The sequence below is a fragment of the Leptosomus discolor genome, chromosome 2 (genome assembly GCF_034619465.1).
Source record: "Leptosomus discolor isolate bLepDis1 chromosome 2, bLepDis1.hap2, whole genome shotgun sequence".
NCBI classification, from domain to species: domain Eukaryota; kingdom Metazoa; phylum Chordata; class Aves; order Leptosomiformes; family Leptosomidae; genus Leptosomus; species Leptosomus discolor.
The window spans coordinates 36,406,890-36,424,253 of NC_141392.1; the positions used below are offsets into that span (position 1 = coordinate 36,406,890).

At 48.8% G+C, this 17,364-nt stretch overlaps 1 protein-coding gene across 19 annotated transcripts in view; it reads left to right on the forward strand.

Annotated features, from left to right (window-relative positions):
• The window catches only part of SLC8A1 (solute carrier family 8 member A1), a 108,566-nt gene that overhangs the window by 79,166 nt on the left and 12,036 nt on the right, over positions 1-17,364 (forward strand). For 2 of the 19 annotated variants that reach the window (XM_086460894.1, XM_086460899.1), the window contains exons 2-4: positions 13,581-13,687; positions 16,352-16,372; positions 17,162-17,179. In XM_086460894.1, the coding sequence (XP_086317020.1) occupies positions 13,581-13,687; positions 16,352-16,372; positions 17,162-17,179 (146 nt within the window). Of the gene's footprint in view, positions 1-13,580; positions 13,688-14,030; positions 14,137-16,351; positions 16,373-16,993; positions 17,020-17,161; positions 17,192-17,288; positions 17,304-17,339; positions 17,343-17,364 lie in introns of all 19 variants that reach the window. The other 17 variants (XM_086460897.1, XM_086460902.1, XM_086460895.1 and 14 more) reach the window with 13 other exon arrangements.

Sequence of the window (17,364 nt, forward strand, 5' to 3'; positions counted from 1 at the left end):
CCCCAGCAGCCTCCAGGCACAGGGAAAGCCCTGCAGAGGGCACAGCCTGTGCAATGGCAGATTTGGCACTGGGAGAGGATGGAGCATTTCCAGAGCAGATGAAATCTTCCCAGACCTTGAGCTGCCAGTTCAAAGAAGCATTTTGCAAGTTTTTAGAGTCTTAGAACTTGGTCTAATTCAAGCAAATTTTTATGGTATTGGCACATCCTAAGCACTGGAGAGATCCTTCTGCTAAGTTTCATCCTCTGCAGCAAAGCATAAGGAAGAGAGAATTACTCAATATGGTGTTTGGGAAAAAAATGTTTGCATGGGCAAAGCAGCATATTTTTTTACCCAAAGCTGAGTCTTCAGTGGCAAAGATGGTGGCACTTTTTGTAACTCTCTCAGCAGTGGCCAATCCACATGGAAAGTTTCAGACTGAACAGCTAAAGTCTGCCAATGCATCAAGCAGCTAAAACAGACTCTAAAACAGTGGAAAGTCATGGGCAAGTATAATGACAGGCGCTTTGACATGCTTTGCCTTTAACTCAAAGCCCTGAGGGCATCAGGCATCTGGATGAACATGTGTAAGATATGAGGATCAGCTGAAGAAACAGCACCTGGGAACTTTTTCCCCTTGTTGCCTTAACTAAGGATTGCAGAGGGATGGAAACCAGCTCCAGGGCTCTGGGGTTTGTATGGGAATTGTCGCTTCCATGTAACATTAGCAGTTTCGAGCACGACAGCAATGCACAGATGGACCTGGGGCAGCCTCTGTGCAGCCCCTGGTGTGGGGTGTGCAACCTGTGGGGCTTGAGAGAGCCTTGTCTTTGCAAACAATCTAGTGGGCTTTGTCTTCTCACCTTTGACTGTCACAGGAGTGAATCCAGTGTGTGTGTGTCCATGGGGCTCTGCAGTGGGATTTTCCACCTGGTGTTCTATATATCTGCCGATCCTTCAGGCTTATAGATGGGCACTGGAGCTGCTGAGCTCCCACCAATTTTTAGCCCCACATATAGCTGGATTTCATTTGCTGCCACACATATGTCTCCTCTGATGAACTAAACATGCAAAGGCAGGTCTAGGCTGAGGACACCAAATGCTGTGTCCTGCTGCCACAATTGCCATCAATGGGGCTGACACACGGCTGAGGCCTCTGTGGGCAAGGACTTTTCTGTGCTGCCATTTCTAAAAGCTCCTTGCCATTTTCACCCACGTGCATGTAAACCATAACGTGGACTTTTTTTCCCTGAGGAAGAGCTGCTGGCCAAGGCTGAGCCCATTGCAGGGACGCTGCCCAGCTTGTAAGGCAGCAAGCCATCACAAAGCACTTGAGTGCTCTTCCACACTCACGTTTCTCTCGACCACTTGCTTCCTCTTATTTTAGCTTTGTTTAAACAATCTCCTTGGTAACTAGAGATAGAAGCAGAATTTTTTGTTCTCCTCAGTAGGGCTGGTTTCCTGCCTATCCTGGCACTGGGAGGGATCCTTAGTAAATATGTGTTTGCTTTTGTGCTCTCACCACAGGCTTTAACCCCATATATCACTGGGGTTTTCAGGAGACCTGGAGTCTCTTTCAAAGGGTTTTTATATACAGAGTTTCAGTTACGATTATTTCACAATTTAGTTTATTTGGCAGCAAACAGACGGCATGTCAGTCACACAGTGTGAACGGTGGCTCTCAAAGTTGCCCACGTGCTTCCAACCTCGAGTGTGTCCAGCAGCAGGGAACCCCTACTGGAGTGGCCCTTGTTGGGGTGCTGTAGCTGCTGGAGTGGGAAAATCCTTCAGCAGGGATGGGGAACGGCTCCTTGCTGTGGCAGCACCCTCCACCCAGGTACCACAGCCCTGCACATCTTCTAGCACCTGCCTTTGCCAGGACACAGCAGCCTGAGGACATGAGGGTCCCTGGTCTTCTCAGGGCAGTTTCAGAAAGGTCCCTGTGAGGGGATGGGCATTAATCACTGGCAGCTCCTAAAGACCTGGAGGTGTTTGAAAAGGCAGGGGGAAAAATATCCCATCTCAGCTTTCAGCTGACACACTTTTTTCCTCTGCCCTCTGGAGACACAACTCATTGGAAAGGAAAAGGGAAAGAAAAAAATAAAATGAAAGCAACTCCCAAACTGTCTGAAGGCTTGGCTGTGTTTCCAGCCAGTGGAGGTAAAATCAGCTCCTGTACTTACTCCCTCTTTCAGAAAACAAGTGGTGCCCAGAGACAAAAACTTCAGACGCAGACCAGCTTTCCCCATTGCTTTGCCATGTTCAGAGACAAGCCCCGGGGCCAAGTTTGTCCCCTCCCTGTAATGTCTTGCTGGGCTCGGGGCAGCGAGGAAGTCCACTGTTGACACTCAACCCCAGCACATGCTCTTCCTTGGCCAGAGCCATGCCCAAAGGATGGAAATGGCAGTGTGAAGACACCAAGCAGCACCTTTAGTGCAGAACTTAAGAGCTGAGATTTTGGGGTCGCTTGTTTACTTAATGCAACAGTTGGTCACTGTTTAAGGCAGCATTGCCAGAGCAGCAGTCCCTCTTTGGGAGCAGTTGGGGAGTACTTAACAGAGCCTGTTCTGAGTTTGCTGGCCTTATCCCTGGGTAGCTCTGCATTACCTCCCTTGCAGGGCTTGCCTTGTGGCATAGCAACAACATTGCATGGCACTGGCTCACAACTTGGGTTATGGTCTTCAGAAATGAGATCCCTGATGCTTCAAGCCTGTAGAATGACAGCATTTCATATGCTGATATCCAGAGGCTTCATGTCTTTTACACAGTTGGGTAGCCGCCAGTACTGGTCCAGCAGGGGTGACTTTCTGAAGAGTCTGGACCAGGAGTGAACTCTGCAGCCAGTCATTTGAATTGCTAAAATGTGAGCATTTCACTTGAACCTCCCTTGACAGGAGATTACTTACAACTTCTTCTCATAAAAGTTCAGTGTGACACTTAGTGACATGCTCATAAAAGATCAAAATGCTTTTCCGTAGCTTAGGAGTCCATTAGCATCAGCTTGACCCTGGCAGGGAGAGCAGGTAGGATGTTGGCTGTGTGCTGCACTTGCAAATACAGATCACATCTGCACACATGCACACACCGTGTGCTGCGGCAGATGTTGTTTTGTTCAGCAGTTTGACTGCAACTTGCGTGCATGCGTGTGTGCATGCACATGTGTTTTTGTTTTGCTAAGTTGGCACAGAAGCTGTTGAGAGCAGCAGGGCACCAGTGTGAGCAGCACCGTAAAAATGGTTCAGTCGCGGGTATTTTCTGAGTCCTGAAGTCAGTCGATGGCATCGCTAGGCAAAGGATGATAAACATAGTGATGGTGAAGTGCTTGTTTCTGCAACACCGTCAGGAGGCTGTGATCCTGCATTTGGGTCACCACTCCAAGAGTTTTGGGGGAGTGTCTTGAAAAGAGCGGGCTGATTTTTGGAGCCAGCCAGCAAATAACAAGAGTCAAATGCATCCCTGACTGAGCATGGAGGTAAAATAAAGCTGGATACTGCTCCTGAAAGGGAGCATGCTCATTTGATATTGATGTTTGCCCTTTGAATTTCTGTTGCACAGCCTCCACTGTCACTGAGCATCCCCTCGTCCTCTGCTTCTTTTCCCATGAACAACTGCTTTTCCAGCAGCAGAGCTGTCTGTCAGCAGCCCAGGCAGAGTGACAGGACACAACTGAAACCCCTTGTCCAGTGTCTTCCCAAACGACAAGGGAAATTCTCCCTTGCCTTGAAATACAGTCAAAGTGGGATTTGAAATATGCCTTCCCTGGGGGGGAAGCTGTGCTGTCACTGATACAAAACCTTGCTGCAGTGGTGTGACTGGAGCAGCTCGTGCACAGCACACATATTTTGGGCTTCCTTGAATCCCGATTCCTGCTGCTGAAGCCATGGTATTAGACCCAGACCTATTATTTTGCATGGTCCCCACTGTTTTGTTCAGTCAGATTTAACTGGCAAAGTTTGCTCAATGATTTACAGGGCTGCAGAAATGTCCTCTCTGCTGGCAGTTGTTCATTGAAATTCATTTTGAGGAGTGCCAAAGCCATTTCAGCAAGAGTGATGTCTCCTGTTTGAGGAGCATTGTCATGGCAACTATGCCAGGTGCACACAGGGAAAAGCAACTTGCATTTATTTGAAAGATTAGAGCAATGATTGTTGTAAGGGGGACCTGGCTGTAAAGAAAAGTCACATGCATATTTGGGTGCGTAGAGAAGCAAGAAGCACTTGTATGAGTTTCCAGTTGATTTCCTTAGGGAAAACGTGTATGTGGACAGTCAGGGATGGCGGTTTGACCCACAGGTCCTCTCCCACCCAAACCCCTTCATGACTTTATTGCTTACCATGCTCGTTTTCCACTTCAAGTTTTCCAATGGGGACTTCAAATCCAGCCTTGACTCCTTCTCAGCTCAGTACATGTCTCTTCCCTGCAATACTACCCCCATCACCCAGCTCCCTGTGAACCAGAGCAAATCTTGCCAGTGGAGTGTGATGAAACATTGGTGATGAGTTTCTGTCCACTTCATTACCTGCCTGCATTACTCACAGGCCTGACTGATTAGCCAGGCACGTGGAGAAAAATTCCAGAAAGGCAGAATGGGGGGAAATGCTAGATTTTGGCTCTGAACCCTGAAGGCTTGGAAATGGGATTTGCAGGGTTTTATATTGAGCAAGGATGTTGGGCTTGGCTGAGTCCTGGACAGTCAATCTTTTGCTTGCAGTGCGGGCTGAAATTTTTAGGGACTAATGGCAGTTTTTAGCTGGCATGGGCAGGGTTGTGCAAAGCCAGGGGAGAAATTATTTCTGCTCTGTCAGCTTTCCCAGGTGCTTTAAGCAATTGCTGCTGGGCATGTTTTTGATCAAATTCACATCAAACATTTTTTCACTCCTAGACATTGTCATGTGCATTGCACTGTTTGTCCTTGGAGATCCGGTTACTGATGTAGATGGAGTCTATCCTGTTTGATCCCCCACTGATCCTGCCTCCAGCAGGCATTCTGGGAGCTTTAAGGACTTTAGGTTGCCATCACTAGACATGCATGGCAATGGGGTTGGGAAGAGAACAGTGAAGCACTCTTTTGTCCTGTTGTCACCACATCCAGAGCCATGGGAAGGGGGAGGCCACACCTTCAGCTGTCCTGGCACGGTGAAACATTCAAGCGTGACCAAGGGCTCAGGCCCTGTTTTAGGGCAGATCAAGAGAGTGCAATGCACCTTTGCCTAGCTGGCCCCTTGCAAGCTGTGACACTGGGAGATGAGTGAAGACGTGTGTTAGCCAGAGTGCAAAATTCACAGGCAGAGCAAACATCGAGGATTCCCCAGAAAAGCATTTCTGATCTGACAAATCCTGCCCAATATGGTCTTCCTAAGAGGAGAGTCGAGCAGCATTCCGTCTAGCATGTGAAATCATCTTACCTGGCAATCGTCGCTCCTGAAAAGTATTTTCTGAGGCACTGAGCATCAGCTGTACCTTTCATCTCCCAGCTAGTTGAGCAGCAACAGAACTCAGTTCTCCTGTCTCTGCAAACCGCCTCTCAATTTATTGTATCTCCACAAGGTCAAGCAAGAGCAGGCTGGATCCTTTTCCAGGATTTTCCTGGTAGCGATGCTCTGGAGCAGGCCAGCATTATATGTTTGAGCCTTATGTTGCCGTTTAAACTTAATGCATCCTGAGGCCAGGGGAGCAGTTGGTTTATGCAGCCGTGGAAATGATAACACAGCCCTGTGGTCTTACAAAGACTGATTCAGCAAGCCTTGGAGAAAGAGGTGGAGGGCAACCAAGAAAATAAGAGCAGCCAGATGAATTTTGGCTCCAGAGGTGGGGGGAGGATAGAGGGACTGACTCCCTCTCCCTTTGTTTGCAGTGCCCAGGCTAGTGTGCTTGATAGAGTTTTGGTAGGCATCGGACTGTGCAGCCCCATGCAGACCTGGGCTGCTGGACCAGCAAACCAAGCTGCCACATCACATCAGCTCACATCCACAGTTCCCAAAGAATGCATCAGGCTTAGCTTCAGGCAGGTTTTACTTTGCCTTCCATGTCATATTTGCAGCACACTGCAGGCAAAATTTTCATGAAGTACAGACATTTCATGTCAGCAAGGCTTGGTTCAGCAAAGGACCCTGCATGGGTGACTCATGGGGCACCTTATAAAGACGGGATCACATCAGGAGGGACAGAAACCCTAATGACCCTCTCCTCTGTCAGAGTCCACTGGGAAACCGTTAAATTCCTGTGTGACACAAGATCATTCGCATAATCTGGCCCATTTCTGCACATCTTCTGTCTCTCAGGAAGGTGCATCCCTGCACTGGCTGAGCAGGTGTCACCTTGCCCTCTCATGTGTCCCCTTGCCAGGCACACATCCCCTGCAGCTGGGACAAATGCCTCCACCACAGACCTGACTGTTTCTCTGCATGCGAGGCTGTCGCCTCCTCACCATCAGGTGCAATTTTGTTGTCAACTGGTAGAAGAAAAGCCTGATCTGCTCCTTTTCCTTCCCAGCAACAAGACAACTTCCTTCTTCGAGTAGCTGTCAGAAATTTGAGCAACGAAGCTGCTAAGTGCATAAAAGCACTCCCTGGTGCCCCAGTCAGAAGAGCTGTGTGCTGCAGAGACAGACATGGGAGCAGCTAGGTCTCTTTGCATCTGTAACAGCACAGACAGGGCCTCGAGCCTCTGCAGCCTCCGGGGAGGCTCGCAAAGCAGATAAGGACAGCCAGGAAGATGGAGAGCAAAGTGTAGTGAAGGCAGGGATGGGAAATTAAAGAGCTGCCTTGGTCTTGGTGGTTGGCTCCAGCTGTGCCCTGGGGTCTGGTCCAGGCTCCTCGCTGTGGTCATGCCTGGTTTGCGTGGCCCTGGTGGTGCCCAGCCCTGATGATGATTTGGGAGCTTTCTCCCCCACAGCACCTGGTCACCTATAGCAGCCTGCTTGCCCCTCTGCACAGGCACTGCCCGGTGCCCAGCACTCACATGAGCTGCGCGAGGCAGGGAGTCTCCCAAGCCACTTGCCCATCTCTCATGGCAAGCTTTAACTTCAGCTAATTAAGTGACTGGCTGACAAGCAGATGTATGAGAAATCAATGTGGCAGCTTTCTGCAGAAGTCTGAGAACATGTGCTGAAACAGGCAGCACTGATGGATGTGGCTTTCAAATGTCACCTCCAGAATGTGCATCCCTTGTGGCTATTCTCTCACCGTGATTGCTGACCCTCTGGATGGGAAGGGCTTGGCTGCTGGGAGGTCAGGGCTGGCAGTGCCAGGCTTAGGCAATAGGACTCCACTCATGACTGCCTACCCTAGAGGCTGTTGGAAGTCCTCCAAGCTGTTCATGTAGTTCTTCTGGGCATTTGGTGGAATCTGGATGGGTGACAAGCTGCATAAGCACACTGTTCCCTCTGTCGATTCAGGAATAAGTGTCTGTCTGTCCAGGCAGCAACAGCATGCCATGTTCTCATGGGCAAACTAGTTACTGACTGTTATAGCAGTTGGCTGGCTGTGTGTTTAGAGGTGATCATTTTCCTGGCCCACTGGAGACATCAGTACTGGCTACGTGCAGTACTTCTTAACTATTCCAGCTCCAGCTCGTGGGTGATCTGGGCACAATGATGCTTTCTTAGCTGTGAGATCTCTGATCTAGGCGCACAGCAGGGTTGAGGTGGGTAAGATCTCTGGATTGGAAGGTCTTTGGATTAGGTCTCTGGTCCAACCTCTTCTCAGAGGGCCAACATCAAAGCTAAAGCATGTTGCTCAGGCAAGCTTTGAATATATCCAAGGATGGAGGTACCTGGCCTCATTCTCTCACTCAAAAAAAAAAAAAAAAAAAAAAAAAAGCAGTGTTAAAAAGGCATGACTACAGTTCTGAAAGGGGGCTAAGAGATGCATTCTGCAGCAATAAAAACCACCTTTCACCATGCTGAACTCGAACAGCATCTCTGCTCCTGGAGAACTGGCCCTGTTAAAAAGTGCCCTGCAGGACATCTCCTATCCCCCAGCAAGTCCTGCCTAGATCTCTCTGAAGCTGGTTGCTGATGCCCTGCAGTCCTTGCAGTGCTGGTCACTTGTCTAAGTCATGGGAGGGGTTTCTGCCATTTCATGTAACTAAGAAGTACAGTGTAGATTGGGAATGGCAAGATTTTTGCAAGTATATTGAGGATTTCCACTGGTGCACCGCGACTGTGCAGATATTCAGGTTCGAAAGGAATGGAAAGGCCCATGTGGGTTGTCACCAGTCACCCCTGGTGCCATCTGATCCCACATGAGAGAAAAGGCTAGTGGAGGTAGTGGAGCTGGGAGTCCCAGCACCTTACACCTCTGCCTACTGCTGCACCCACCTTCTCATGAGTCTTGGTCAAAGAAATACTTGTAGAGAAATATTTCCCTGTTGGTCTCTGTTCTGTTCCTGTCACCCTGTGCTAAACTGTGCTACCTTGTTACATAGGTACCTGTCTCTGTGCATACATGAGATTGCTCACAGGGTGCCTTCCCCAGCTGGCATTTTTCTCTAACTATTAGCTCTCTTCTTGCCCTGCCTTTGCCGTTGTACAGAGCCAGTTTGCCTGCCCATTGAGAGGGGACTTTCAGCCCTGCCCTGCTAGTGCTGTGTCCCTGCTGGAGTCACTTGCAGGCAGGCATCTCTCTTGCCCTTTCCATAGATATGCCCAGAAAACACAGGTTGGCTTGTATGCTTTGTGTCAAATATACATCACCTCCTAAGAGCAGCTATTTGCTGTTCATGAGACTGAGCTGGCATTAACAATCGCATTGCTCTCCCCGGCACCTAGGATACTGCAAATGCCAAAAGCTTACCCAAGCTCACAGGGAAATGAGAGAAATCTGCAGAGCACAGCTAAGTACACAGAAACCTGGCCTGGCTATGAAACCAGAGGCACAAATATCTGGGGGCTGGGAGAGCATGTGTTGGAAATACTGGCTATAGGCTCATCCTGCTCTTACATCTGCCTACTCCAATGTGCTCTTGGCAGTTGTTAGAAGAAGAGGCTGTGCTGGATGGTCGTTGGGTCTGATTGGGTAGAGCAGTTCTTCCCTTGGTAAGCCATTCTTAGGGAATCACCAACCAAGAGGACTTTTCCAAGGGCTGTCGTAACTAAGGGTTGTGTGGGAATGCTCTATTAAAAGACCTTTACAGTTCAACTGAAATATCATGGTTTGAAACAAAAACTAAATCCTGATGGAGAGCATCAGGCTTGGAGTGAGATCAGAAATTTTTGTGCTGCGTTCACAAAGATACCATCCTTCTCTTGTTGCTGCTGGGTGTCAGCAAGAGGAGAAGAGCTGGAGCTGCAATTCTGCAAGATTTGTTTTATTCTTTGATTTTGGGTACATGGAAATGAGATGAAACTCATTCCCTCAGCAACTGCCTTGGCTACAGACTCAGGGAAGAGCAATTTCTGGTACAGAAATGCAGACAGTTGGATGCGCCACGGAAGCTCTCAGCCTTCATGCCAGAGCAAGGCTCTTGAGCTCAAGTGAAATGGATTCAACACCAATGGAAGGAAAATGCCAGCAGCAGCAGTGGTTTGCTCAAATTTGCCCCGTGGTATCACTGGGGCTCCCTGCAGCACGCAGGGAGGCAGGCAGGAGGTGTGCCAAGCCTGGTGGTTTAGTCTGGCTCAGCAGAAGGACCTCTACCCCCATGCACCCAAATCTGTTGGAGAGATGCTCCAGAAATTGTTCTTTCCCTCCTGCAGTGTGACTGAGGGACAAGGTAGGAAAAAAAATTCCAGTTTTTTCAAGGTGTGTGGTGTTGCACACTCATGGGATCTTGAGTATTTGGCTTAAATACCTAGCTCCTGGAGATGTTAGATTATGGCAGAAACACCACTTTCATCCCCAAATTAAAGCTGATTCTAGACCTCTGTGAGAACTTGAGGGACAGCTTGGAAACACCATGTAGATTGACCCCAGATTCGCACAAGGTGAAGAAAATGCATAATGGTGTAGAGGCTGCTTTAACCATCTGGTTTAATCTTCTGGTTTTTCCCTCTGTCTCATGGATTTGGGACTCCTGATTTCTGGCCCTGCAGTGACTGAGCAGTGGGGGTTTCACGGCGCTATACAGTGTCCCTTTTGCTTTGTGTTTACTCAAGCACTATCGCGTCTTGTGCTGAAAGAGCCCCTGAGCCACAGGAGAGAGAGATAAATGCAAATTTCAGCAGGTAATTGTGCTGTTGGGACTTTGGGTCTTGGCATACTTTGTCCCACTGTGTGCAGCTAGGGAAACCAAGGGGCAGACCTCTCATCTGCTGCGCTCAGCACTGCAGCGCACATTGCTCTGCGAGCCTTAGCAAGCTGTCCTGGCTCTGCCAGGCCCTCCTGGTCTGTCTCATTCACACCATGTGTTGTAAAGCAAGAAAATCAGGCTCGCACAGCAACATGTGCAACATGAAAAAGAGGACTGCAGGCAGCAGGCTTGCAATACTGGACACTCAATGCAGCAGTAGCACAGGACTAGGTGAGGCCACCAGGAGCATGGGCTGCAATCCATAGCCTGCACGGGCAGCCCCATGCTAGTTTGATGATGCTCACATCATCACAGCCCATGGTATCCGGAAAATTTCTGCCTGGGAGAGGAATAGGAAGCTGAGACCATGTCAGAGCGTCCAGCAAGAGCAGGGTGTCATCAGTGCATGTCCCAGATTACTGTAGAAAGCAGTCCTTTCTCTAAGACAGGATAAATTGTGCAGTTGCCTGATCCTCCTCCTTCTCCACCCATCAAACCCTGTCCCACGGCCACACACGTGTGGGACCCTGTGGAGGGGCTATGCCGCAGGCAAAAGGCAGTGCGATGGAGATCAGGCATGGACTAAGAATAGCCTGTGTCATCTCCACATGCTTGCTGTTTCTCAAACAGATGTGATCTCAAACACCATTAGGAGGAAATCCTTTTCTCCAGGACTGCAGTCTCGCCCCATTGACAAAGTTGTCTCAGCAATTCTTGCTGATTGGAGATTCATCCAGAGAGCACACTTGCTGTTTGTTCCTCCCACCCTTTTTCCTGACAACAGAGACAGCAGCAGTGCACATGTCTACCCAGCACAGAGCACTTGCTTACACCCTAGAAAGATCACTTGGAAAACTGCATAATAGCAGCACCTGCTGGCAGTGGTACTTTTAAGCCCCGGGACCGCATTATACAAGAAAGTCCTATTGGTGTTTGGTCTAAGAATCACGAGCAGCTTTTTTAATTGGCACCCAGGTTTCTTTTTGTAAGAGAGAATTATTTTGTGGGGCTTTGAGGAATGCCACACATGGCAAGCCAGAGCACACCCATAGGAAGTTTATGTCTTGATACCTCTGCTGCCCTCAGAACTGACGAAGGCAGCTTTTTTAACTTTCCTGAGAAAGTGTATTTTTCACACGTCAGGGCAGGGTGCAGTGTACATTTTAACGGAAGTTGCCAGGAAAATTATTGATTTTGTTAGTAATATTTTTGAAATTGTGCCATTCCTTTAATTCTGTCAGGTCCTCTTTGATAGCTTGGCTGAGAGCATTTTTGCATCCTTCATTAGTTTTTTAATACACAATAATTTCCCCTAACTCATCAATGCAAAGCAAGATCAGCTGCATGCTTGGTAACCATTTTTCCTACGTACAAACCTATTGCAGCAATAATTATAAACAGAACAAATTATTACAGATATTCATTATAAAGTACAATTACACTGAGCTGTGCTACTTTGTTACCCTTTTCACAGCCATAGCTTGCTCTTGAGTAAATGGTTTCATTATAAGCATGAAGGGCAAACTTAATACACTTCTGACTCATAGTAAACAGCACAACAAATCAAAATCATCCTGGCTGTTTCTCCAAGTGCTTGGCGGTGTTTGCTCTGAATAAGGACAAAATGTTGATTCTGCTGCCAAATACTTGTCAACTTAACAGAGGGGCTCTGGGTGGCAGTACAGATGTGCAAGGAGGGGAGAAAGCCAGAAATTATGGCAGTGAGGCCTGGATTTCACTCCCCTAGAGAGTGGCTTTCTTCCACATTTATGAGTTTTCAGTGCTGGGACCTGCCAGGAACAGCAGATCCTCCTTGATCATATATTAGAGCAGCCTCGGGGCTACTCCAGCTTGTGCTGGCTGCCCGTAGAAAGCACAGAGGAGCCAGGGATGGGACAAGAGACATCCCTTTGAATGATGGGACAGACAGGCTTGGGCAGAGGAAGAATGACTGGGAAGCTTGTTTAAGCAAGAGCATTCACAGGAGGGCAGTGCCATCAACTGTGGGGAAAAAAGCAAACTCAGCCAGGAGGTCAGCAGCAAGCAGAGGGCTGCAGACAGTCCCCTCATTGCCTTTTTATTTCTTGCTGTTATTGCCTTCTTATTTCATGTCTGGAATAAAGTCAGAGCCAGGAGGAGGTCCTGCCCCAGCAGCGACACTACACACGCACGACAGTGAGCAGGGCACTCCAGATGGGAGCAGGGGCTGCTGGATTTCTGCCCCATCTTGTCTTTGCAAGGGCTTTGCACTGTAGGAGAGACCCTAGTAGTCCTCTCATGCACTAGCCCCTTGTACCTGGGGATTTGGTCACCTTCTGGGGAGTAGCTTTCGGCTGGGTATTTCTGGGCTACTTAGGTGAGTCCCTGAAAAGAACTGGAAAACTTCTGTGCTAATTCTTTTCCCCTGGTAAAACAATTCGTTCACTCAATTTTCACGTGCCTCAAGGAGCACATCTCTCTGCTGGTGGTCACAGCCTGCTGTGAGGCTTTCTCCCTTTGTGGTGCATGCTTTGTGGCTGTGCTCTGAGCAAGGGTTCTGCCCTGCTCATGCTGCAGGGGCAAATTTAGCAGCCCCTAGCCATGTGAAAAGAGAGACTTGCTGCATGACTGTCAAACAGGAAAGAACCAAATATTCAGGGCTTGGAGAAGGATGTGCTGCTTGCAAAGGAAAATTAAAAAGTCAGCTCTCACCATCAGTGAAGCTTTCTTTCACCCTGCCCTAACCAGAAAGAATTTTTTTCCCTCATACTCCCTCCACAGGAAAAGTCCTAACTCCAGCACCCTTTTCAAGCTCACAAATTGTAGCCTCCAAAGCCCAAACTGAGCAGCTGATCATGATATTGTGCATGGATCTGCTGTGCCTGGCAAGACGGAGCCTCTTCTGTGCGGAGGGGCTGGTTTAAGCAGTGCATCATGCTTTCAGGGTCTTAGTCTGTGCTGGTTCCCAGCACTTGGGTCCCCAGGAGACTATGCGGTGTGTGCAAGCTGTCAAGGGACTGTTGTGTACCCTGGGTTTTTGAAAAGGGACACATGTCTTGCTGCCCCCAGGCTGAGGCACCTCTGGGGAAGGCTGGTCCAGGCTGTGTCATGTCCAGCCTTGGCCTCTCTCCGTGCCAGGGAGGATGGCACCCTGCGAGCTGCTCGTTGCCCAGACCCTGTGCTCCATGCTCATCATGAGGCAAGCTCGGCCCATTGGCTCCTGCCCTTTGCTTTCAGCTGTGCTGTCCCTCCAGCCTGTGCTACCAAACCCACTGTTTTCTGTCTGCAGCCCCCTTCTCCTGCCGTTTCCACTCTCCTCCTCCTCTCCCTGTCTCCCTTCCTCCCTTTTCCCCCCTTACTCTTGAATCTCTATTTCTTCTTCTCTGTTCCAGCAAAACGATATCAATCAAGGTGATAGATGATGAGGAGTATGAGAAAAACAAGACCTTCTACCTAGAGATCGGGGAGCCCCGGCTGGTGGAGATGAGTGAGAAGAAAGGTGGGGGACGTGCTCCGGGGCTGAGCCTAGCCTATGTGTCCCTGTCTGGCTCACTCATTCCTGGCACCTGCAACACTGAGCTCGCATCCCCAGTTGGCTATGGAAAAGGGCAGGAGCAAGGACACTTCCCACCCCCCCTGAACTCAGCCTTGCCTCAGCCCACCAAGGGCCGACCCTGGCCAGGTGGTGAGGATGCTCCTGCCCTTCCCCATACTCCCCAGGGGGGATGTGCAGATGCTTCCCCCCACCCAACCATCTCCGGCACCACGGCACCCGGGTGGACATGAACTGCATACGTGTGTGATGCCAATCATGTGTTTGCCTTTGTCTTGTGTTCCCACAGGAAATTCATTACCCTTAGAGTACTTGACCGTGAGGAGTATGAGAAAGAGTGCAGTTTCTTCCTTGTGCTTGGGGACCCGGTGTGGCTACGACGAGGACTGAAAGGTGTGAGAGTAAAATCAGACCAGCTCTTGAGACGCTGCCGTCCCCTTTCTCTGTGTCTCCCTACTCTCACACTCCTTTCTCCTCGCACTTTGGCTCCTGGCCGTTTTGCCCTTCCTCCTTCGAAGCTTGGCCGCTGCACCTTTTTGCTCTATTCTTTCTTCTTTCATTTCGGGAGGACTCCGTTTCACTCATGAGGGCCCCCTGGCAGCAAGGCACGCTCCCAGGAGGGCCCTGAAGCACCCAGGCAGGGGACGATGAGCATCACCAGCCCTCAGAGACATTTTGAGAGTGCTGTCCTGCCACATCGCAGCTACACCTTCATTTAATTGAGTAGAAAATTTGGTCTCAAGAAGTAAAAAGGCAATGCTGCACCATTTTTATCAGAAGATAAAATAGCCTTTGCTTGAAATAAAATGTATGGCCAGAGCAGTAATTTTAGCCTTTTTATACTGGCACCAGGATCTGAAAATAGCTGAGAATCACAGCACAAGCAGGTAATATCATAAGACGCAGTCAGTCTAGAAGAAATCAGCTTATACTGAAACAAAGTTTCATGGGTCTGCATTAGGTAATAGCTTCTCATAGGAATAATAAAAACAATTTCCTTTTTCATCACATTTCTAAACCAAGTGCAAACTTTCCCGAAAAGACAGAGCTCACTTATTTTTCCGTGCACTTTTTTCTGCTAGGAAATTAAGTGAAAATTAATGGCAACAGCTAATTCTGTGTGCTATTGGTGGCTGAGCAAGAAGCAGTTTTAGAGTTACTTAAGATAATTAGCTGCCGTACAACAGACCATTATTAAAGCCTTTGTAAAAAATTGGCAGCAGCATTTTGTCTTGTCTGCCTTGGAGCTGCTTTCTAATTTCTGGGACATAAGCTCTCCCTTCAGCAGGCGTGGGGATGTAATATATTATTTGTTCAGGACAGAGAGGGCCCCAAGCAGTCCTCACGCTGAGCAGGGACATGCTGCTGTATTTCAGGCTAAAAACACATCCGGCAGTGATGCCATGTTTCCCCTTCAGCACAGGTGCCGTCTAGGTCAGCTGCATCATCCTTTCCATCAGATTTCCTGCTGGTTTATGTGACTAGCCAACAGAAGCAGGGCTAAAAAATCAGACACACTGGCATGGTGCAGGCTTTGCAGGTGAGATTTGTATCATTAAATGGTGCCGGTGGCATCTATGGAGCATAGCCAGTGGTGCCAGGATAAAGTGACATATGGACAACTCAATTCGGTGCCTCTGGCTTTGCCCAGCTTCACAAGAACCAGTGTGGGCTCAGTCTTGTGAGTCCAGCAAGAGCAAACATGCTTTCCAGGCCCCAGGTTTGAAAATCATAGCACCAACTCATGAGATCCCAGCTGAAATTTTTAATTAAAAATAAAAGGAAAAGAAAAGTTTGTTCCTCACCTTCCTGGTCACAAAGATAACTGAGGAAACCTGAGGAAAGCTCAGCTTTGCAAAGCGCCTAGCTGGAAGGCAAGTCAAGATTTTAAAGGACGCTATTTGCTGCTTTGGCCATGCAATGATTGTTTTTTTAACTTGTTTTTCTGTGCTTGATTTTGTATGAGAGGCGGCAAGGCGGGGCAAGCTGTGTACTTGGCACCCTGAAGCCGAGAGCATCTCTGAAATGTCACCCTTGGGCCATGTAGCCTGGGTGGGATCTTCGCCTCAGGGGCCAGAAACCCACTGGTGCACTAAGGGAGAGGCTTTTTCTTTTGTTTTGGAGATCTAAAATGTTGAACGACAAGATCCTTGAGCCAAGCCTTGCTTCAGACTTTTCTTCTCTCATTGTATATGCCAGAAGTGCAGCTGCCTGCTAGAGCTATTGCTCCCCATTAGGCAGCTGGAGGAGGTCAAAGCCAGTAGCCACCACACGTGGGACCACTTGTGTCCTCCCCCGGGGCAGAATTGCCTCCAAGACCAACGGAAGATCTTGCACATACAATTCAAAGGGGAAAAATGAATTTTTGTAGTGTGCCATTTAATCCCATACCCACCCTGTGTTTGCAATAGTTTTTAGTTTAAGTCCACAATCCCATTAAACGTTTCTGTTCCTTTCTTTTTAGTGCCTTTCTCTCAATACTAATGGTATTCTGCAGCTTTACAGATCTGAAATGTCTGCCCTGGGATCCGGAGTCTTTCTGTGGATATCCCTTTTGATTTCATTGTTCATTTACTTTTCTTCTTCTGTGTTTGTCTGTCTCCTTCACAGCCCTGTTGTTGAATGAGCTTGGTAAGCGCGCATTAATCTTTCTTTTCCATTTTTCCAGTCTGTCTCTGTATTTTCGAACAACAATTGATTTTGCTTGACATTTTTCTTTGCTAACGACATTCTCTTTTAGGGTGGTCAGCACTATTTAAGTAAGCTCAGGTATCTAATGTCACATCTTTCCTGGGAGTAGAGCCCCAAAGACACTAACGTTCATGAGCAGTAATCCACTGTGGCGAGGAGCATTTTTTGGGAGTGGCGTTGTTACAGCCGTAGTAAACCCGCCAACACCCTGAGTTACAAACCTGCACCGTGCAAATTAACCCATCGCCTCTTACACTGGCATGGAAGAAACAGGATTGCCTGGTGACTTAGGGATGCTTTTGGCTGGACAGGAAAGCTGGCCAATGCTTTGCCTCCAGACTTGGAGATATTTACAGCCCACCCATCCTCTGAATTTCCCTGCTGGCCATCTCTAGGATAGAGCAGCTATGGAAGGAAGAAAAGCCATCCCCATTCCCTGAAGCACCCCCAGCCCCAGGGCAGGCTTGCACTGGTTTTACCCACTCTGCAGCGTATATTAGATACTGGGTGGGGGCAGGGGTGGTAGCAGTTTGCAGATGTGGTTTGAAAAACCTGGTTCAGGTCTCCCTGCACTATCCCTGGGGCGCGTGTCAGGGAGCAGCCCTCCATGTCCATAGGGGACATGGGGCAGGGCAGGACCACCACGTCCCTGCAGGCTGCAGGGTGTCTGTGTTGCTGTGCCAATGATAATTCTCTCTCTCTCTCTTTCTCATTTTTTATTTCATCTAGGTGGCTTCACCATCACAGGTATGGATTTCTGTTCTCCCCCTGCCCTCCCCTGTTCCCTTCTTAATAGCCATCTGCTCACCCTGCTCTTTCCTCCTGATTTCCTGTTTGCTTTTGTTCTGTCCTGGAGGGAAACTCTGGAAGGGTAAGAAGGTTCTGTGCTGTGGCCCCACTGCCCCAGATGGTCATGCTAATACCGTGTCCTC